General features: G+C 35.2%; 1 protein-coding gene and 1 non-coding gene across 2 annotated transcripts; one reads left to right on the top strand and one right to left on the bottom strand.

Moving 5' to 3' along the window:
* Positions 1-1,442: 1,442 nt before the first annotated feature.
* LOC108465374 (uncharacterized) lies at positions 1,443-8,059 on the bottom strand. Its single transcript, XM_017765708.2, has 11 exons — positions 7,702-8,059; positions 6,812-6,937; positions 6,263-6,350; positions 4,352-4,437; positions 4,040-4,258; positions 3,279-3,463; positions 2,936-3,094; positions 2,768-2,848; positions 2,632-2,686; positions 2,045-2,280; positions 1,443-1,785 (listed from the first exon to the last, which is right to left on the bottom strand). The coding sequence occupies exons 1-10, from the start codon at positions 7,810-7,812 to the stop codon at positions 2,083-2,085; spliced, it is 1,308 nt and encodes a 435-aa protein (XP_017621197.2). The 5' UTR covers positions 7,813-8,059; the 3' UTR covers positions 1,443-1,785; positions 2,045-2,082.
* A 12,267-nt stretch (positions 8,060-20,326) lies between these two features.
* Positions 20,327-20,433, top strand: LOC128294521 (small nucleolar RNA R71). Its single transcript, XR_008284830.1, has one exon. It is a non-coding gene; the product is annotated as a small nucleolar RNA R71 (small nucleolar RNA).
* Positions 20,434-24,272: the final 3,839 nt, after the last annotated feature.

The following is a 24,272-nucleotide window of genomic DNA, read 5'->3' as shown; positions in this document are numbered from 1 at the left end:
AAAAACTCTCTTCCCTCAAGTAATTTTCTATCAACGGTGATGGCAGACCAGACATGTTACGAATATAACATTGTAACACCCGATCTACAAACTGTTATAAAAAATTATAAAATACAAATTAATTAAAATTACATAAATGAAAAAAATATTAGTTAACATTCAAAAATTAAAATTAATTAAAATTACAAAAATAAAAAAAATATTAAAAAATATTCAAAGTTTAAAATTTCGTTACCATTTTCATTTGTTCCACGGAGAAATGTTTATGATCAAGACGAATTAATTCCCCAACCATTGCTAACACGATCAGATATTTTTGAAATTATAAAAAAATAATACTAATTTAGAAAAAAATTAAAGTAAATAACTAATTATAAAGAGCTTTTTAATGAGAAATTTGAGAGCTTTAGGAAGAAATTGTAAAGATTTTTTGCTAAATTGTTAAGAATTTGTGTGAAATAATAGGAGTGGGGGGGTTATACTCTCTTTTTTTACCGTTGGAAACCCCCCAACGGTAAAAAAAATTGCCCATTGGAGTTTAAAATTCGGCCAAAAAATCGCTCCCTTGAGGAAACGTTTTTCACCACGTCAGCAAAACGCTTCCACGTGGACTCGTTTTGCTGAGTGGCAAAAAACACTTCCTCAAGAAAGCGATTTTCTGGCTTTTTCCCCCTAAAACGCGACCACCTAGGCGTATTTTGTAAAATTTGACCCTTTCCAGTAAATAATGGTATAATCAGCCCATTTCCATAAACATGCATAAAAAAGGGCCTTTTTAGGTAATTTAGTCCACAACTTGTGTAGTTTTTTAAATTTTACAAGTGAATTTATAGCGTAACAAATGTTTCATTTATATATATATATATATATTAATATACCTTATAAGTAAATGTCACACCTACGTGTAGAATCTAAAAAACTCCACAAGCTTTATGTCAAATAAATTTCCTTATATATATATGGTAATTTATTCTATCCTTTACCAGTAGAATAAAAAAACCCCACAAGTGAAGTTCATGTCAAATATCTTTTTTAATTATTTAATTATTATATTATACCCTAAAACAAACGCTACCAACTCAAATCCGTTTGTAGAGTTTTTTTACTTCATTAGCAACGTAAAGATAATAATCCTATATATATATATATATATATATATATATTATAGGCTTTATATATTTAAATATTTTATAATTTTATATATTTTCAAAATAATAACCTAAAACCAATATTTTATAAAATATATATAAAATTACTAAAACACATATAAAAATTATACTTTTTGGCCTCAAAAGCTACCACCAAATTACCGAATTAACTAGTAATGCCAAGTCAGCACAAACTATTGATGTTAGTGTAAAAGATTGATGAAATAAAAGTTAAAACCATCTAGGTTCTGAAGAAAAAAATTAGGAACAAATTAGATAAGAAAATTAAACAAGTTCTACCGCCAATATATATATTAACCATATAAATAAATAGTGAACAACATTTCATTGAGAATATGAAGTAAAGAGTAGAGGTACATTTAAGGAAAATAAACATAAAAACAAGAAAAGGGCAAAAATCTGCTTCCCCCTCGTCAATAACATGATACTCGAAACTCCCCAAACTGCAACATCACAACCAAACAAGACTATTTACAGTACATCACCATTGTTTGTTTCCTCAAAGACTCCTACGGAGGCAACCATCACTAACAACTCTCTTACAAACTGTTTTGAACTTCAATACCTCCAATTGAGTTGCAGATGTTCCTCCGATAAACCCCAAAACATGTTTAACCTAGAGAATACAGGTTCGAAAACAAAGAAATAATCATTAGGTGGAGAAAACATACGAAAGACTTTGAGATTGGATTTAGTAACATAATTCAACTTATGATCCATATATATGGTAGCTCGATTTCATTTCTTTCTAAAAAAAGATGCATGCTTTCACAGAGAGAAACATCATATCATTATCACTAACATTGGTAATATGAAGAGCAGAACTGGGTATTCATTAGCAGAACAATTAACAGAACTGGGTATTCATTACTCACAAAATGCAGGGAGAAGAGGGTTAGGTCTAGAAATTTTATTAAGACCGCTTTCTGCTTCTGCTCTCAGGACCAGAAAATGTCCTCATGCTGATGGGTTCAGTTGAACTATGCAAATCTCTCTGGCCAACTGAAGCGCTTCCTCGGAATCCATGTGACACTGTGTGTGGAGAACTTGGTCCACTCCCCTTGGAGGCTTCGGTCTCCAACATCTGAGCTTCATCCGTCAACAATGCTAACTGATTTAACAGGAGATGTCAAATCTCGAAAGTAGATTTTAGATTGGAAAGACTTTTATAATATGATCCATAATCACCAAAGAGAAATATAGCATTGATACTATCTGTATCTAAAGACCATTTAAATAGAAACATATCTTATGCCTTCAAGCATGTCTTGTACGTAAAAACAAAAAGCAATGCTCATATTCACAGTTTATAAATCAGAGAAGCAATCTGCACAAGTCTTCACAAAACTGATAAACGTAGTTGGCAACAACTACTGGAACTTCCACAGATGTGACAGATAACCTGCACTAACGGTAGTAAATGTTATTTTTATCTCAACGATCAAACAATTTAATTGCATACCCGAATTTCGTTCTCTTTTAGCCGATCCTGAAGTGCACTGATGGCAGGACTTAAACTGTATATCAATAAGAATGAACGTGAGTACAAAAGTAAAAGCATCACAAATAATTCAAAGAGGTTTGCATTTGTTTCTAACCAATATTCAATTAACTTGCACATTGAAGCCTGATATGTAGACGTGTGATGAATGAAAGAAAGGGGATGCACTTTGCCATCTCTGTGTCAAATAAAGAAAAGGGTAGAATCAGTGACAAAATAATAAGTTACGGTAGGAAAACAGAAATCCTTTCTTATAAAATAAAACCTCATAGTTTGCAAGATGGCTTGGTTATACGCAGCCCGCTCCTCTTCATATAGTACACGTTGCAAATCCGTGAATGACTTCAATGGTGAGTCAAGATTAACAAGAGAAGATGTTGGCAAAACATGCAGAGGAATTTCTTTTCGGACATACTCTGCACCACTGTCAACACACAAAAATGCAATATGAGTATATCAAACTGACAGTTCCTGCAAACTCTGGATAGATTTTTTGAGTGTGTATAGATAAGTGTAGGCATATGCCAGACATCTACGCATGTTTCCGTGTTTATGCATATCCAATTCCAATAATGTATGGAGCGATCCAAGAACATACTCATGTATACCTCATGTCCAAATTTGAGCGGTGCATGGCTTCTTGCATGCTTTCCGACATATCCATGGGATCAATATCAACAACAGCATTCTGTATATTATTGGTATTGTAGTAACCTCTGCCTTGCTCTTGCCCTAGATAGCTGGCATCAGCATTGGCGAAGAAACCTCCTAAGTCTACAGATCGTATCCCACTCTGGTCAAATTCCATATGCACAACCCATTTGAAAGAGAAACGTAAGGAAAAACAAGCATAAAATGGAGATAATACGTAGAGCAGATTTCACAAACAGTCATGTATCCATTCAAAATGAAAGAAAAAAAAAAAAAAGAAGTAGTCACCGCTATTGCAAAACACATCTTTTCGCATTTTATCAAGAAAGACCATAACAATCCAATATTATCTATACAGATGATCCTACATATTGAGAATACAGTTTGTTGTTTTCTGTAGAAACTTTCTTCAGAAAAAAGACATAGACAACAGCAGGAATAGCCCATTTTTGCCTAAACATTTTGCATTTCTCCAAGTAGAAAAATTCTCACAGAGGAAATTAGAGCAATCACTAAGAAAGAAAATTTAAGCAAAGTAACAACAAATCTAAAAAAGCACTTTGTTTATGGAAACTAAAATTTGTGCAGCATAATATACAAAAATGTTCCATTCCATCATCTAAAGCATTACTTATCTCCTCACTTTCGCTCGTTTAAGAGCCCTGATACGTTAACAAGCCATATGAAAAATTTTAACTTCAATAATCATAAATTGCACCTTGGCAGATCCTTGAGCCGGTCTGGAATCACTAGTGTCTTGCATGTGACTATCTACTTCTGCAGATCCAGATGTCAACAATGGATTTTCAGAAGAGCTTAGAGATGACTCAAGATCGATAACTGAGCTTCTATTCAGTGGTGATAAAGCAATTGGTCCTGTAACATGATTCTGTTTCCCATCTGATGACTGAAAAGCAATGACTTGTATTCTTCCCACCTGAAATTATCACAATTATACTTATCGAGCTTTCCCGGGTTAACAAGAACTTCTATAAGATTGGTTTCAATTTAGTATGCATGAAGCACTAACCTTGTTTGTATCTTCACTAAAACAAGAAAATATGAGCCCAATAAATCCAGAATCTAGAAGTTGATACATTGCCTGAGTCCGCACATCTGCAGAAGGTAAAAGTAGAAAATCTTTTCAATGCCCCAAAATCAATCATACATATGACACCATCTAACAAGAAAAAACCAAAAGTGGGCTTCAGTTAAAAGTATTGATCAATAAACAATCCCACTGTGCCTACACAATGAAGAATCCTCTTCGTCAAGTTTCACCAATAAGCAAACACTCTCATATCAGCTACACAATGTCATTAAGGATGTGGTTCCACACTTGCGAGGTTGAAAATTAACAGGACTAGAAAACCAATCATCTTAATTTGCAACCATTGGATTAAATATAAAATACATCCAATAGTTAATAGGAGACTGTGACCGAAAATTGAATAACCTAGACATGCAAAAAGGACTAAGCACTTGAACATTCAATAATTCATGATACAAGTAAACAAACAAAAACAACTTAGGATTTCAAAAAGGTAACTGTACATGTGAAAATTCTGCTCAAACTGAAACAAAAGTAAGGGTGAACAAAATTCGATTCGACTCGAAAAAATCAAAAAAAAACTTGAATTTCGAGTTAAACGAATCGAGTTATTCAAGTCAACTCGAATTTTTTTTCGAATTTCGAGTTAGAATCGAGTTGAGTTTTCGAATTCGAATAACTCGAATAATTTGAATATCAAACTATAATATTTTACATTTTTACCCCAAACTCTCAAACTTTTTTACTTTTCTCTCAAAACTTTTACTCCTCCTCACTTTCCTACCCAAACTTTTACTCCTCTCCCATCCCAACCCCCCAATCTACCCAAAATCCATTTCCCACCAAAATTTTACTCTCCCATTTACTTTTTCTCAAAATTTTACTCCCAAAAACCCTTAAAACTTTTTATTTTTCCCCAAAATTTTTACTCCCTCCCGCTTTCCCCCTAAACTTTTACTCCCTTCCCATCCACCTCCGATCTACCCCAAACTCATCCCCCAAATATTTTTTTTAATATTTTCCCTCCAAAATTTTACTCCCCCGTTTACTTTCCCTCAAACTTTTATTCCCCAAAACTTTTTATTTTGCTCCTAAACTTTTACTTCTCACCCTTACTCTCAAATAAAAATCAAAATTATCCAAAAATCACTAAACATAAATAGTAATAATTTTATTTATATATACTATTTATATTATTAAATTAAATTTCACATTTTATATTATTTATATTATTGAATTGTTTAGTCATATTGAATATTTATATTAAAATTGAATTATTAACTATGCCATAAAATATTCGTGCTAAAATTTTGTATTGGTATCAATTTCACATTTTATATTTAAAATAACTTTTATTAAAAAATCACATTTTTACATTTAATATATTCTTTTATTCCAAAATACATAGTGACAAGAATCTAAAGATAATTGAAACAACTAAGCAAGCAAAGAAGTTAAGCCGTATATAAAAGATTAATAAATAAATTATGAGGTGATGAAAGTTAATAAAAAAAATTTGATTAAGTGGATAAATTTTATTATGATAGGTGACAGTGGGCACAAGGACCTAAAATTATTTTTTAAAATTTAACTCAAACAAATATATTCGATTCGATTCGAATTCCATTTCACTCGACTCGATTCGAGAAAATTTCAAATCAAATTAGATTAAATATGATTCGTCAACTCGATTAACTCGAAATTTTTTCATTCGATTCGATCGAACGCTCACCCCTAAACAAAAGAGTGCACACACAAAGAGTATCATGTTATTCTCCCAACTTATTTCAATATAATGCTTCAAACAGACGAATATATTTTTCTTATCAAAAAGCTAGGTCAGCAAATTAAGTTTTTTTGCAAAAACAAAACTAATTGTTCAAAACTTACCAACATGAGAAGGAAGAACAGTAATATGGGGATGTGAATGGTACCACCCAATAACTCGTGTTGTTCTGCCAGTCGATGCAGTCATTCTGTACCTTGAAGTTAATTTCAAAACAAAGCTAAGAATCTTGAACATGTCACTAAATCAGAACACACAAAAGATATTTATGGTAAAAGTTATACTAGCTCTACACTTTTATGCCAATGACATTTGGTGTAAGTTGCAGAAATTAACAAATTCAAGTTAGCTCTAAAAATGGCTTTTGGTGAAAGCAGCTAAGCAGAAAAAATTATCATTTCACATTAAACACAGTGCAAGCACATTTAGAAAACTAAAGCTTTAGATAATTAGGCAAATTACTAACGAACACGATAAACTAGTCTCTTCTAGACACTTATCATGATTTACAAGATTTAAATCATCACTAGGAATCACTGGAAAGGCCAACACTAGTGACCAGCGAACTAATTTTCTTTTATACTGTAATGAACACAAAATCAAACGCCAATTCATTAACAACAAAGAAAAAATGCACAAAGATTTAAGGATATATCAGCTTGAGCTGATGCAGCTGCCAACTGTTCAGGATTTGTCTCAACTCGGTCCTTCCGCCGATCAGATCGTGATTGTGGTGACGCTCCCCATATCAATGCAGTGACATTTCCATCTTTTGAGTACTGGAATTTGCAAGAGGTGAACAAAGGAACATAAACTGAATCATAAAATCCAGAAAATAGAATGACAAAAGTGCAAGACAAACCAATCATATTACAGAGCAATACTCTTTGTCGTATGAAACCAAAGTTTAAAAAGATCAGACTTATCATCAGTTATGTTACGTATAAAGAGGTTCAAGTTCCTAGGACCGTGTTTCAGTAAAAATGGCTTATTGAATGCAACAATCCACAAAGTCAAAATGAACCAAAGGTAGATACACTTCCAACATTGCTTTTTAGAAATACATAACAAGAACTACATCTGCTAATGTATAAAATTAATGCAATAAAGGGGATTTCCACATCAAAATCAGGAAAGAGTAAGGTGTGAATTTCTTCAGTTTATTTGCATTATCCAAACTGAACAAGAAATTGGTAAAACTCAGTCCCTTAAACAAAAAAAAAATTTAAGATATATAATCTACTGCTTACTATAAGCACACACATTCAGAAGGAAAAAATCAAAGACTAAAACTTGACTTCAACAATAACCCAAAGCATATAAATAAAACTTGGAAAAATTAGATCAATTTTTTACTTAAAATACAAGAACCCATTTCAGCTAAAAATTAAAACGAAAAACCCAAAGAATTTTGACATTAGTCCCCCTTTTAACATCAGGCGCCATATAAATTACATTAAAAATTTTTGAAAAGAAAAAAAGATTGATTTTGAGACAAGGATTTTATGCAAACATATATAGGAGGAGGGAAAAAAAGACAAACCTCAATATCACCGAGAAGAAGACCCATGATCTCTTCAGTTTCAGTGGACAATGCATGTGTAAGACAAGTTAACCAAACATCCTCAGACATTTTCACACATGTTAAAGACATTCTCTAAATTAATAATTTTTCTTTTCTTCAAACAACTTTCTTTCTTTCTTTCTCTGTTCTTGTCTTTTTAAGATTCAAGATCTTTAGAGAAGGGTTTCTTTTCTTTTGGGGTGGGCGATAGATCTTGATGGACAGGAATGTACGAACAGAGGGATACGCCACAATCAATTCTAATTTATTTTTTTGTAACCATAAAATCTAGACCGTTTATTTCTGATACATCAACAGAAAAATCCATTTCCTACCACCCACCATTGTTTTCTCAACTATTTTGTTCACTTTTGATTATGCTATTTACATTTTTTTACATTATTTACAAAATTAATTTATAACTTATTTTCTCTTGATGGCTTTGATTATTTTTATTCATAATCCATTTAGTATAACACTAAATTTTGTACCTTCAAAAAAAAAAACTAGATTTTAGATGATTGAGAGGACTAATTTATCAATAAATGGCAAATAAAAATAATAGATTTTAATAAAAATTATAAAAATAGGCCATTTTTTAGATAGTGCTTCTAACTGGAAGTATTTTCAGCGTGTTGCCTAGAAAACAATTCCAACTAGAAGTACTTTTCCCCTAACAGTAAAAAATAATGGCTATTTTTCCAATGACTATTTAATTAGCCGTTGGACACCTACCCAAACGGTCAAATTTATTTTCTTATAAACCTAGCATTCTATTTTTTTCCAATTCAATCTCAACTCTCTCTCAGATTCTCAATTGTCTCTCAAATTCCTCTCAATACCCATTTAAATTCACTATTTTTTTTTTGCTCTCTCAATTTTATTTCTTTTTTATTTAAGTTATCTTAACATTTTCTTAAATTATTTTTCTAACACAAATTTTTGGGTTTTTTTTAAAATTATCAATGGCAAATTCAAATTCTCTAATCCGTCATTATAATAACCACATTTTTGTCAATCAATTGCATATGGTAAGAATATTTCTTATTATATTTTAATGTTGTATAATTTTTATATTTTTATTATATTTTAATTTAATATTTTGTATTTTTTTTCTTGAATAGGCGGAAGATCGAATTTTGCAATCCAACATTCGTAATCTACCCGCTCCTCCATCACCTTTAAGAGAAGTAAGTTTTTCGCACGTGGCCCTTGTAGGTAGGGATGTAAGTTAGACCGAAACTCGTAAGCGCGTTGGAGGAAAGGTGGAGACGCACACTTTCTATGTTTCATGCGGCGAGTGTACCATCACTCTAAAAGATATGCAGTTACAGCTCGAGTTACCAGTGGATGGGTCCGTATTGACTGAGACTGTTCATACCGATTGGAAAGCGGTATGCGACAAACTTTTGGGGTTGGTTCTGGAAACACTTTTTGAAGGTTGGATAGAAATGACTTAGTTAAGAAGAAATTTTGATGAGCTCGATGAGGATTCGACTGAAGTCAAAAGAGAACAACATGCTCGGGCTTACATCCTTATGATTATCGAGGGTATCCTAATGCCAGATACATCACAAAATCTCGTCTATTTAAGGTGGTTGCTGAAACTCGTCAACTTTAAAGAAGCAGGTGAACTCAATTAGGGGTTCGTCGTGTTGGCAACCTTGTACTGGAGATGTGTTAGGCAACACAACCATGAAAAATTAAAATTGGTGGTTGCATGCTACTACTACAGTCATGGGCGTAGTATCAACTGCCATTTTACATTCTGAAGCAAACTACCCTTACACGTTTCCTTTCGTAACAAGGTAAAATTCATTAGATAAATTATTTACCGTAATAAAATAATTTAAAGTTTGAATTATTTTGTTAACAAATTATTTCAATAGGTGGAATCATGGGCTGAGTTACGCGAAACTACTGAAAGAGTTGCGAGATCTACGACTTCTATTAGACCAACAATCTGAAGCGGAGGTAAGTATTTTTTTTAAATTTGAAATTATATAATATTCATGTATTTAATTTGAGATTTAATAGTATATATATATAATTAGTTTTTTATAATTTTAATATAATTTGTATGGACACCATACGAGGTTCAGTGATCGTGAATGCATCTCGTTCGAATTCCTAGTGAATCCCGTCGGACGAGATGCATTCCTGAATCGCTGGACCCTCGTATGGTGTCCATACAAATTATATTAAAATTATAAAAAACTAGTTATATATATATACTATTCATCGTCAGAGATGCATGAGTCAAATTGGGTGTTGCAGCAATTTGGGTTCAGGCAATCGATTCTAATGGTACCTTAGGACCTCAATGATCTACATCCTATTGACTTGCAAATGAGGCCAGATGAGGATTAGATTAGATTCCACGCCGAATATATTAACATATGGAACAATCATTATAAGTTTTTACCTCCTCGTAAGGCCATTGTCGCTCCGGAGTTAGTTTGTGATTCGGAGTACATGCTTTGGTTTAGGCTTCTTGGCAAGCCATACTTGTTGAGTGAAGAAGATAGGGTGGGCAATCACATACGAGGAGGCCACGATGGCCACCGATATATCCAAGGTCTTGCGACGAGGGCCCGTCGTCTGCACCTACTTCAGAGTCGACACCGACACCGATGCCCACACTACCCCTTAGTTAGTATGTGTCATCCTATTTTGGTGCGTATGTGAACCCTATCATTTTTACACATACACCATATATTCCACCATACTTTTCTTCTTCTACTTCGATGCTAGGTTTTATTTTCGAACCTCTGTCCCCAGTATATTACACGTAGATGCCATCGACATTTTCGATGTATAGGTCGTCCATGTTTTTACCACCAACCGAGAGTCCAGTTGTTATGCCACCAGTGTACGGAACACAATATAGTTATACCCCTAAGCCAATGGTGGCGCAAACACCTCCAGAAGCATTGTTCTATCAAGTGGATCATCTTTTCAACCACCTATTCCTAGACCGAAGTATGCACAATGATAACTGAGAAGCAACCGGTCGCAATCAACTACGAACAAATATGAAGAAGAGTAGAGGCTTGTACCAAAAACATGTGTCAGAAGTTCAACCAATAAGGAATTCAGCTCACAATCGTCGACCTGTTGGAAAAACGGATTTGGAAAATACAGCGAAAAATAAATTTAGGGAAAAACCAGAGTTTTAAAATTTTTTCCAAAACAAGATCTTGGTTCTGATATCTAAAGTATAACACTTAATCAAAATTGTACATTTTCGATTTGTCTAAGATGAGCGCTTCGACCAAGTAATCTTCTTCGTTATTCTTAAGCTCACATCTGCAAAATATGGGCTCGATTCGAATAAAAAATTCACAAAAATTACCAGTGGGGTAATTTTGTAATTTCTCTAAAATTTTGGGTCAAGTTGTAAATCAGAAAAATATCTCTAGAAATTTTATGAAATAATCTCTTTAGAGAATTTCCTCTCTACAACTTTCTCTTAAATTCAAGTGTGTGTAAATAATGACCCAAGGCTCTCTTTATATAGGGAGATTTTAGAGAGTTCAACTATAATTAAACTTAATAACTTCAATATTAAATTAATATAATATTTATCAAGATAAATATTAGATTAAATTTAATATTAAATCTTATTAAAATAATAGAATGTTTATCTATAAGATAAATATTAAATTAAATTTAATATTAAGATAATAAAGTTAATATTAAATTAATAAAATATTATTAAGATAAGCATTAAATTTAACTTAATATTAAACTATTAAAATAATATTATTTTTGGAATAATTAACCTAAAATCAAAATCCCTGGTGGACTTTTAGTAGGAATGTAACTATTCTATTGTTCAACCACTGATGACCAACCACCGTCGACCACCAGTGTAACACCCCTCACCCATATTCACTGTCAGAATAAGGTTACGAGGTATTACCGATCAATACACGTCATTTAGCATACATAACTCATACATTTATGCATTCATATTTAAATACCATTCAACACAATCACATTGTCCTTTATAAAGGCCTACGAGGCCTAAAACATGCTTTAGAATTGGTTTGGGACTAAACTGATAACATATGAAAATTTTGGAAACTTAGATAAATTTCAAACATATAAAGGTCACAAGGCCATGTGAACAAGCCGTGTGTCTCACACGGCTTCAGACACACCTGTGTCACAGACCGTATGAAAACAGGGCATACATATTGACTTCGGTCACAAGGTCAACCACACGTCTGTGTGTCTAGCCCGTGTGCGCTCTAAAGTGGCCACACAGCCTATGTGCCAGGCCATGTACAAGGCCGTGCCAATCTTGTAGGGTATACTGACTTATGCAACACGGCCAAGTCACATGCCTGTGTGCTAGGCCATGTGCCATTTAGGGGGTATACTGACTTGTGCCACACAGCCAGTCACACGTCCGTGTGTGAGGCTATGTGGAGCATACTAACTTCAATTCAATTTCAACACTAAGGGATACACGGCCGTGTAGGATGACCATGTGTCGCACACAGCTAAGACACACGCTCGTGTCTCTGCCCATGTGGACAAAAATAGGCTATTTGTAAGGCCAATTTTCCACCCTTACTCATGTTTACCTAATTAACCAAAATGGTACCCTTTCATCAAACAATAGGAAACCAAAATCATCATCAATTTACACAATTAATACCATAACCATTTCAACCAAAATCAATACTCAAATCAATGCCAATTACCTATTCAAATACTTATATCATCAAGCATTAATTCACAATCATATAACTTCTCAATTTATCAACTTCAATCATACCATATAGATCCTTTACCAAACTTAAAATATAACCATTTGAGCAATTATGAAACCATAATCATATTTATACCAAAACATACCAAAATAAGCCATCACTCATGGCTATATATACAAAACAAATATATATATTTACAAGCCAACTCACATGGCTATATTCTCAACTAAAGTATCACAACTAGCCTAAACATGCCATATACTATATATACGCAACTCAAAAGTACCAACTTAAGTGTTTGATAGTGCGATGATGTTCCCGACGACTCCTGGATCCGAGCTAGCTTTAATTCACTATAAAACATAGACAAATAACACAAAGTAAGCTTCTTAGCTTGGTAAGTTTCTAAGTGAATAACTCAATTCATCAAATAAATGTAATTTGATCGTGTTATTTCGTGATAGGTTTTAAATATTTATAATTAATCATTCTTGAAACTAACTATTATCGCGATGTAGGCAAGTGTACCTATCAAACAGTAGTATAGTTTTAGCAAGACCGGATTGCCGAACCCAAAGGAACTAAAAGTACTAGTAATGACTGTCTTTTTATTATCTAGCCTAAGAATAATGGGGTTTTGTTTTAATTAACTAATTATCTAAACTAAGAACTCACAGAGAAAAGAATTGGGGAATTGTTTTTGGGAAAAATCGATTGACTTAAGACAATACCTAAGGACAAATCCACCTAGACTTTACTTGTTATTCTGGCTCCGAATCGAACGATTTATTCATTCAAATTGATCCGTAGAGATCCCTAAGTTATGTTATTATCCCTATTCAAGACTAATAATGTCTAATCCCTAGATTGAATAACCGAGAATTTTCTTTAATTAACACTCTAGGGTTGCATTAACTCAATCTATGGATCCCCTTATTAGGTTTTACCCTAATCCGGCAAAATCTTGTCACCCTATGTCTAGGGCACAATCAACTCCGCTTAATTATGATAAATGTACTCTTAGCCAGGGTCTATTCCTCCTCTGAATAAGAGCTTATCTTGAATCAGTATCCTGGGATATCAAAACAAGAATTAAGAACACATAATTAAGAACAAGTTAAATATTTATCATACGATTCAGAAAATAATAACAAGATTCGTCTTAGGTTTCACTCCCCTTAAGTATTTAGGGGATTTAGTTCATAACTAAATAAGAAAACATCTCAGAAAAATAAAGAATACAAAATATAAAGAAAACCCAAAACTCTTGAAGGGGAATTGAGGAGAGATCTTCAGTCTTGATGATGAATCCGGCTTCTGAGATGAATCAATCGGCTTCCTTGGAGTAATTTCTTACCCCCTATTTTGTGTGTCCTCTTTTTCTCCTCTTCTAGGGTGTATTTATAGGCTTTGGAATGCCTATGAGCCCTCAAAAGTGGCCTTTTTTGAATTAGACTTAACTTAGGCTCGGCAGGGACACGCCCGTGTGCAATTACTTCAGGCCGTGTTTGAGCCTGTTAGAATGGCACAGGCGTGTGTTATACCTGTGCGAGTCGTGCTTCGATTCTTCCAGATTGACACGGCCTGTGGTATGCCTATGTGAGGAACTCCAAGCTGTGTTAAGTTCGTACTTTGGCCCAGGTTCTCTGTTTTTGGCCCGTTTCTCGTCCCTTTCGCTCTCCTATGCTCTCCTAAGTATAAAACATGAAATTAAAGCATTAGGAGCATCGAATTCTCCAATTCTAATGGAAAATCATCCATAAAATGCGTTAAACATGGGGTAAAAATATGTATAAATTACGATTTATTAAATACCCCCACACTTAAGCATTTCTTTGTCCTCAAGCAAAATCCTCAACTCATAATCAAAATAAATTCTCCTCAACTTATAATTCTTATCGATAATATCTCAAAATAATCCATAGGTAATCATACATTTAGAATTTAACTAAAAGAACATAAAAGTTTCAAACATTCCAAGTTGAGTATTTAATCATGCAAACATAAGTGTCTCTCCGCATCTAAGTAATTACCTTTAATTCAGAATATCACAGAGTTTCACATCTTCACTAAAGATTCACTCAAATCACTCAATAGTCAATAATGAAAAGTCATTACCATAGGCTTGTATGAAAATCAAATCTCCACAGCTATAATTTAAGATGATACATCAATCAAAAGGTCTTTAGAGGGTTGTAGTGAGGCTTGGTTAGGGGGGTATGATCACAAGCTGAAAGAAAGGGTTAGAATCGAGATTGAATTGAAAAATTGCCTAACTAGAAAAAGAGTTTGTCTTCATTTGCGTACAACAGAGCTTCTCTCAGAATATGAAATTACAAATATGTATACATAGTTTTTTTTTTAAAGAACAAGTTAAATAATATAGACTAACTATTAAGAACAAAACATAGCTAAGCAATCTATTCAACTCAAATCTCGACAAAAATAGGGATTAATTTAGGGGATTTCAACAATAATGGGTTAAAGGTTAATATTAAAGGTAAAATAAGAAATGACTTGTTAGGCTCAAGGGGGCTTACTAGGGGTTAATCGTGAAGGTAGGCTTTTCATGGCATGAGTGGGTTAATCCTAAGTGTCTTAATCATTTTGACATATCAAATCAAATGGTGTGGTCTCGACATGCATAATCAAGCAAGTTCTAGAATAACAGTTCAATACTGACGCACTCAAAGCAATAATAAAAGTGAGCATGAAAGGATTAATAGATGCTCAAAAGGCTCAAAAATCTCACAAAAATTATGGCTTTTTGATGTTTAGACTCGTGAATTCCAATTCAAAGTAATACCTAGACTTGGGGAAACAACCTATAACTTTAAATTCTTAAAAATCAACTTAGCATTCTTGATTCTCTAATGTCTTAAAGTTTAAACAATCAATGCATAAATGCCTATGTTTTAATTCAAGATATATCAATCAAAATCATAAATCAATTAAAATTTATCCTAAATATGATATGAGAGCTTTTCAAGAGAACAAGGTAATTATTTAGGGATTTTTCTTATAATGAAATAAATACCCCCCACACTTAAGATATACATTGCCCTCAATGTACAAAGATAGATATTAGAGTATAAAAATAAGATAGGGAGAGAAGTGAAACTTCTTGTATGATGAAATCCTCGAACTGGAGTTTTGGAGAGGAATCGGTTCAAGAGTGGAGGAGGATACTTTGACGGTCGTAGTGGTTCATTAGGCCATAAGTTCTGCGCCAAAAGAATATTATATCTAGTGGTAGCTATGGTCGTGATCGATCAGGACATGGCAGTCGTGGAGAACCTTTCCCGGTGGAGTTTTAATTCCTATGTGACGATGAGCTTAAGAGCTCTATATAACTGTGATAAAATCAAGAAACTTTTAGGGGATATTAGGAAGAATAATTACTCAAAAAGAAATAACCGAATTTAATAATTAAAAATACAATTTCTAAAATCTAATAAAAATAAAAAGTAGTTTGAATAAAAATTAAAAACATAAAATAAGAAATAAATATTTTTAAACATCTTCATTGCTGGATGGTTCACGAGGTGGGACTGGCGATGAGATATGGAGGTGCTGACAAATCTGCTATACAGTAGTATCAATGTTGTCAAATCGTTGAAAACACTGCTGCTCAAATCGGGTGAGGCGCTCAGAGATGTCAGCATATGAAGCCGCTGCATGAACTGGACGAGAGGGTGGTGGTGGCTGAGTCGGTGGGTCCTCGTGCTGTGGGGGGTGGCTGAGTCGGTGGGTCCTCGTGCTGTGGGGGGACATCATCAGGAATGTCCTCGTAGGTCTCCTCTTCGGTAGATTGGGCGAGACGGTACTGGGGAGGGTAGGTTCCTCGGCGCCTCTCGATCATCCTCATGCTAAGCATGCTCGAGATGCCTTGTGGAGACATCTGGCCAATGAGGGTGAGGGATGATTCTTGGGCCACGGTGTTGAGGAGCCCGAAGTGTCGTGCCACCTGAGTCACGTAGGGGCCAATGGAGATGACTTCTTCCGATGAAGCTCCGTCTGGTGCTGAATTGCAAGGGCGATGAAATAGGCAAGGTCGATGACCTGCCCTTGCAACATGCACCATAAGAAGTAGACGTTGTGGGTGTTGATGATGCCAGTGCATTATCGTCTCCCTGTAATCGTGTGAGCTAAAATAGCATGTAAGTACCTCAGGGATGGTGGGAGAACTAATGCCTTCGAGTGGCTAGGATTGTAGGAAGACGTGCTAGGGGCCAGCATTTTGAGGGAGAGAAATGTATGTGGCAATTGAGAGCATATAGTTCATTCTTCTCCTTGAACTCCTCCGTATATAAGCCTAGTGCAGCACCAAACTCTAGAACGCTAGCTGGTGGATTAACCCACCTAAGCGAAACTGGACCATGCCGGGATTACCTAGTCATTACGGTCTGAAGATGGAACGTTGAGCAGAGTTCCATTGTGAGCTCGAGGTATGTCAGCTCAATAATCCCGAAGAACAGCTCCCAAGGGTCGGTGGTTAGGAGAGCCCGAATCTCGTCAGCCATCTGAACTTGTTCTATGACAGCCCAGTCGATGCAGCGGCCTGCAATTAAGGGTCGGGCCTGAAGTATTTGAAAAAGCTCTTCTTGGGGCCCTCGGGGGAACTGTAGGAGAGGGTGACGAATTTTCGAGATTGGACCCGCGGAAGATGACACTCCCTTCCTCTTCTTCGAGGCTGGTACGACGGTTTTCTTTCCTCTTGAAGACAACATTGTGTACCTACAAGTGGAAACATCAATTCATCTTTTTGATGAGTGGACAATTTATAATATATAAAAGGAATGCGACTAAATTCAAAAAGGAAAATGCATGAATATATTCAGCCACAATTACTAAATTAAAACAATAAGTTTAATGACCCATTTTGATGTGGCATGAGCATGGTGATATAAGTAAAAATGGCAAGGAATGGAATGCAAAATACTATATGAATGAAAAGAGATGTCAACATAATATGCATGATTATTTCAACTATCCTAGCCATGAATATTTACTTCTAACTAATTACATGAAGTGTAGGAATCATGTAATGAGGAAGATTTTAAACATGAGAAAGATGATAACTTGTTTGATAAATGAAATTTTTGTGATTATCAATATGGAAATACCATGAAAAACATAGATTAATACGATAAATAGCATTATAAATCAGTGAAATAAAAGAAAAAAGAGTAAACAAACGCTAAGGGAAGAGAGTGGGCATCGAGAATGGAGTTGTAGACAGTGCACGGGCGTGGCAGGGGGGCCGTGTGGAGTTACAGCGGCTAGGGTTAGGGTTTTTGAATGGGGAAGAAAGTGAATAGTGCAAGGTATTTATAGATTTTGAGGCACACGGCCATGGCACACGCCCGTGTTCCCCAATTTCAGCCCGTGTGATTCACGAAATTCAAATTTGGGCTCATCTGACATTTAGTACACGCCCGTGTTCCTCGGATGTGTGAGTTTACACGGCCGTGTAATCCGGCCGTGTCTAGCTTCGTTCGCTTCTGCCACGCCCGTGTGTTCAAGCTCCACACCTGTGTTAATTTGGCAGGTTTGACCACGGGTGTTAGACACGGGCGTGTTGCACGCTCATGTTGTTTTATCAGGTTCGCCCATGGTTCTTCCACACGGGCGTGTGGTATGCCCGTGTTGTTTTGGTAGGCTCGACCACGGCCATATCACACGGCTGTGGCGTTTAATCGTAGCCCGTATTGGGGAAATCTTTTGCCCTATTTTCACACGGCCTTAAGCACGCCCGTGTGCTTGGCCGTGTCTCTGTGAAAAAACTGGTATTCAAGATTTCTATTAGTAATTTAGGAGTTAAATACCAAAATTTAAAGAAATTAATATTGTTAGTGCTCGGGTTGCCTCCCGAAAAGCGCTTATTTATAGTCTAAGCTTGACTTACCTCTCCAGTGAATAGTCATGTGGTTTGAGGAGTTTATACTCCTCATTCCTGCTATCAATCTCATAAAAATAGGGTTTTAATCGGGTGTTGTTTACCTTAAAAGTGCCGAACTTGGGATAACTCACCTCCACCATACCGAATGGAAAAATACTGAGTACCGTAAAAGGGATTTCCTTATTCAGTGTGGTAGTGACAATGTGGGGATCCGTGGCATCTAATAAGACCTTATCACCAACCTTAAGGTTATTTGGAGAGGTATCGGGCTCGTTTTGGCGTAGTTTCGATTTTTCGGGTGTTCTTGGTATGTGTGTTCGCCATTCATCGAGTTCCTCAATTTGTAGTCTTTGATCTTCATGAACAGGTCCTCTACTATTGCTTGAGAACGAATCACGTGCTTCCTTCAGACTCATTTTCTGCAAAGTAGGTTGCACCATATTGTTAGTTTTAGTAGGATAGTTTAAATAATTACCTTCAATCCCTGATGTGTTGCCAGAATTTCAAGCTTGAAGGGTGATTGTTTCATCTCCCACCCCAGAGTATGAGTTCACTTGTGCCAACATCAATGATGGTTTTAGTAGTTGCTAAAAAGGGCCTTCCTAGGATTAAGGGAGTGTTGCTATCCTCTTCTATGTCTAGAACAATAAAGTCAACGGGAAATATAAATTTATCGATTTTAACTAGCACATCTTCAATAATACCTCTAGAGAATCTTATAGTTTTATCTGCTAATTGAATGCTCATCCTAGTCTGTTTGGGTTTCCCGAGACCTAGTTGCTTAAACATTTTTTAAGGCATGACATTGATACTAGCCCCTAGATCCACCAATGCATAATTAACGTCTAAACTACCAATTAAGCAAGGAATCGTAAAACTCCCTGGATCTTTTAGTTTGTTGGGTAGTTTATTTTGGAGAATGGCTGAGCAAACTACATTCAGCTTCACATGCGACGCCTCGTCCAACTCCTTTAAAAATTTCATTGCATTTGGCATCTGCGATAGAGCTTCAATAAACGGTAAGTTAATGTGTAATTCTTTTAAGAGTTTAAGGAATTTACCAAATTGTTCATCTGAGCGGTCTTTCCTTGCCGCGTTGGGGTATCTCAAACGAGGTTTATATTCGACAGTCACTAGTTTGTTTTTATTATAATCTACCTCACCTTGACCTTTGCTTACCACAGTTTCGTACCTCAGTTCTGGTTTAGGCTCAACGATTCTTTCGTCATCTTAAATATTAATTGCGTTGAGTTATTCCCTTGGGTTAGGTTCGGTATTACTTGGCAAACTACCTTGTGGTTATTTGGAGATTAGTTTGGAAAGCTGGCCTATCTGAGTCTCGAACCCTTGGATCGATACTTGTTGATTCTTAAGTGCTGTCTCGATGTTCTGAAAATGGGTTTTTGACACTAATATGAACTTTGAGAGCATCTCTTCAAGATTTGGCTTCTTTTCCTGTTGGTAGGGTGGTTGTTGGTAGCCCAGAAGATGTTGTGGTCTTTGATTTCCTTGACCACCCCACGAGAAATTGGGATGGTTCCTCCAACCTGCATTATAAGTGTTACTATATGGATTGTTTTGAGGTCGAGGATTATTACCCATGTAGTTTAATTGCTCGTTATCCATGTTGTGGCCATAAGGTTGGTATTCCGAATAGTTTGTTCCACCACTACTTGCTTCGCACTACATTACTGGGTGAACCTGTGAAGAATTAAGAAAACCGTCAATCTTTTTATTTAAGAGTTCTACCTGATTAGAGAGCATGGTGACCAAATCGACGTTATAAACGCCAACTGTTTTTGTTGGCTTTGTCCTCATGACTTGCCACTGATAGTTATTCAGTGACATCTTCTCTATAAACTCATAAGCATCTTCCGGTGTTTTATTATTGATGGTTTCGCCCACTACTGTGTCAACTATTTTCTGAGTCGAAGGATTCAGACCATTGTGAAATGTTTGTACTTGGAGCCAAAGCGGTAACCCATGGTGAGGGCACCTTCTCAGAAGGTCCTTGTATCTCTCTCATGCATTGTAGAGTGTTTCTAAATCCATTTGCACAAAAGAAGAGATATCATTACATAATTTAGCCATTTTAGCCGGCGAAAAATATTTTAGTAAAACTTTTTCGGTTATTTGTTCCCAAGTAGTAATTGACCCTCGTGGTAACGAGTTCAACCACTGTTTAACTTTGTTCCTCAATGAAAAGGGGAACAACCGAAGACGAATGGCATCATCAGAAACGCCATTGATTTAAATGTATCGCGTAGTTCTAAAAAGTTGGCTAAATGAGCGTTGGGATCCTCATCCTGCAAACCATCAAACTTAACAAATTGTTGTATCATTTGAATAGTGTTAGGTTTTAATTCAAAAGTATTTGCAGCTACAGCAGGTCTAACTATGCTCGATTCAGTTCCTGTTAAAGAGGGTTTAGCATAATCATACATAGTGCATGGAGTAGGATTTTGATTAACCGCAATTGTGGGAGGTAGCTGATCGCCTTGGTTTTCAGCCATCTCTTCGTTTGGGGGTTGAGTATCGTCTTCTTGCTTGTTCTCCGTGTATCTTAAGCTTTGCATTATTTCTCTTTGGTTTCTATGTATTGTGCGATCGATTTCTTCGTCCAAAAGTAATGGTCCTGACGGGTTTCTTCTAGTCATAAACTATGAAAACCTGCCAAGAGAAGGAAAAAGTAAGTTAATAAATAATAATAAAATTAAATTAAATTGCAAGAAAAATAAATGGCTAAAGTAATAAAAATTAAGCGTTCCTAATATTTTAGTTCCCCGGCAACGGCGCCAAAAACTTGATCGCGTTATTTCGTGATAGGTTTTAAATATTTATAATTAATCGTTCTTGAAACTAACTATTATCGCGATGAAGGAAAGTGTACCTATCGAACAGTAGTATAGTTTTAGCAAGACCGGATTGTCGAACCCAAAGGAACTAAAAGTACTAGTAATGACTGTCTTTTTATTATCTATCCTAAGAATAATGGGATTTTGTTTTAATTAACTAATTATCTAAACTAAGAACTCACAGAGAAAAGAATTGGGGAATTGCTTTTGGGAAAAATTGATTGACTTAAGACAATACCTAAGGACAAATCCACCTAGACTTTACTTGTTATTCTGGCTTCGAATCGGACAATTTATTCATTCAACTTGTTTCGTAGAGATCCCTAAGTTATGTTATTATCCCTATTCAAGACTAATAACGTCTAATCCCTAGATTGAATAACCGATACTTTTCTCTAATTAACACTCTAGGGTTGCATTAACTCGATCTATGGATCCCCTTATTAGGTTTCACCTTAATCTGACAAAATCTTGTCACCCTATGTCTAGGCGCGCAATCAACTCCGCTTAATTATGATAAATGTACTCTTAGCCAGGGTCTATTCCTCCTCTAAATAAGAGCTTATCTTGAATCAGTATCCTGGGATATCAAAACAAGAATTAAGAACACATAATTAAGAACAAGTTAAATATTTATCATACGATTCAGAAAATAATAACAAGATTCATCTTAGGTTTCATTCCCCTTAGGTATTTAGGGGATTTAGTACATAACTAAATAAGAAAACATCTCAGAAAAATAAAGAATACAAAACATAAATAAAACCCAAAACTCCTAAAGGGGAATTGAGGATAGATCTTCAGTCTTGATGATGAATCCGGTTTCTGAGATGAATCAATTGGCTTCCTGGGAGTAATTCCTTACCCCCTATTCTGTGTGTCCTCTTTTTCTCCTCTTCTAGGGTGTATTTATAGGCTTTGGAATGCCTATGAGCCCTCAAAAGTGGCCTTTTTCGAATTGGACTTAACTTGGGCTCGGCAAGGACACGCCCATGTGACACGCCCGTGTGCGATTACTTAAGGCTGTGTTTGAGCCTGTTAGAATGGCACGGGCGTGTGCTATACCCGTGTGAGTCGTGCTTCGATTTTGCTAGATTGACACGGCCGTGTGGTCTATCCGTGTGAGGAAGTCCAGGCCGTGTTAAGTTCATACTTTGGCCCATTTTCTCTGTTTTTGGCCCGTTTCTCGTTCCTTTTGCTCTCCTATGCTCTCCTAAGTATAAAACATGAAATTAAAGCATTAGGAGCATCAAATTCACCAATTCTAATGAAAAATCATCCATAAAATACGTTAAACATGGGGTAAAAATATGTATAAATTACGATTTATCATAATACAACCATTTACACATTACCAAATCAAAATCACATTAACCACAAACATTTCTCATGTCTCAAAACATGATCAAATACCATCTCATTTAACTTTCTCAATGTAGTACTCGAATAGGTTTCGTACATACCTCTATCACTTCGTACTAACCTCTTTCTCAACCATATCATTTGTTTACCAGTTGAACCATTCGTAATAGAAATCAGATACTCAAATATCTCAATCGATAAGTACCTATACCATGGCCCGTAGCCAAATCAAGGTAACTTATCCCAGAGTACCTATACCATGGCCCATAGCCAAATTAAGGTAACTCCTCTCTAAAATACCCATACCATGGCCCATAGCCAAATCAAGGTATTGATCGCACCCGAAGTGCCGATATCATGGCCCAAAGCCAACACAATAACCTAATGACATGTCACTAGCATCCTAAACTATTCCTAAGGTTCAACTGGGAAGTTTTAGTCGTCGATTTCATCGTCGAACACATTCGTAGAGTCATATTCACAATTCAAACATTATCCGTAATCTCATAATTACATTTTATGCAATATCAAAGCATTTAACATTCGTTTATAATGAAATTAACACATACGAACTTACCTCGTAATCGGAACTAACGGATCGGATCGACTATTCGATAACCTTGCTTTTCCCCCAATCTAAATCTGAATTCTTTCTTTCTTGATCTATATGAATTCAAAATTAACTCATTTATTCATTGATTCATTCAATTCAATCCACAAGCACAAATTTAGGCATTTTTACACTTTAGCCCCTAAAGTTCCACATTTTTACAATTTAGTCCTTATCACATAAAAACACAAATTACAAATTTCTTTCTAAATTCATGAGTTTCGAATTTCTATAGGGTCCTTAGCAGCCCTAAACTTTCATTTATTTCACATTTCAACCCCTCAATTTACACTTTTCACAATTAAATCCCAAAAATACATTTTTGCCTAAAATCACTTTACAAAACATTTAAATCTATCAACAAAGAGTCATTTTCCATTATCAAACATTCAAAAGCTTAAATATTCATTAATGGCACTTCACAAATCATGAACAAATTCAAAAATTAAGGCACGGGCTAGCTAGAATACGAAGCAACGATTACAAAAACATAGAAATTATAAAAAATCGAGCTAAAACCGTACCTTAATCAAACCAAGAGTGTGTCGAACCCTAGATGGACATGGAAGCTTTCTTTTCCTTCTTCGAAATTCGGCTAAATGATAATGAGAGAATAAAAATGGCTTTTGTTTTATTAATAATACTTTAATAACCAAATTACCATATTAACCTTTAATAAAAACCATTAAAATTAATTTATGCATGTCCATCTTTGTCCACTCACCCTTATAATGGTCTATTTACAATATAAGGACCTTAAATTTAATAAACCATAGCTATTTAACACCTTTAACAAGTAGAATACAACTTTTGCATTTTACACAATTTAGTCTTTTTTCTCGAATTAACTATTCAAACAATAAAATTAGCTCATGAAATTTTCAAACACATCAAATAACATGCTGTAAACACATAAATAATATTAAAATAATTTTCTAACATCAAATTTGTGGTCCTAAAACCAGTATTCTAATTTGACTTAAAAACGGGCTGTTACAACCAAGAAGTCGTCATCGTAGCCACCGACACTGCCTGTCTGGTGATGCAGGTGCGACACACTTACGATACCTCAAGATGATTCGATTGTTACTGATTTA

This window comes from Gossypium arboreum, chromosome 6 (genome assembly GCF_025698485.1).
Source record: "Gossypium arboreum isolate Shixiya-1 chromosome 6, ASM2569848v2, whole genome shotgun sequence".
NCBI lineage: Eukaryota > Viridiplantae > Streptophyta > Magnoliopsida > Malvales > Malvaceae > Gossypium > Gossypium arboreum.
The sequence above is the reverse complement of the archived record's forward strand: the minus strand, read 5'-3'. Positions and strand labels throughout refer to the sequence as shown.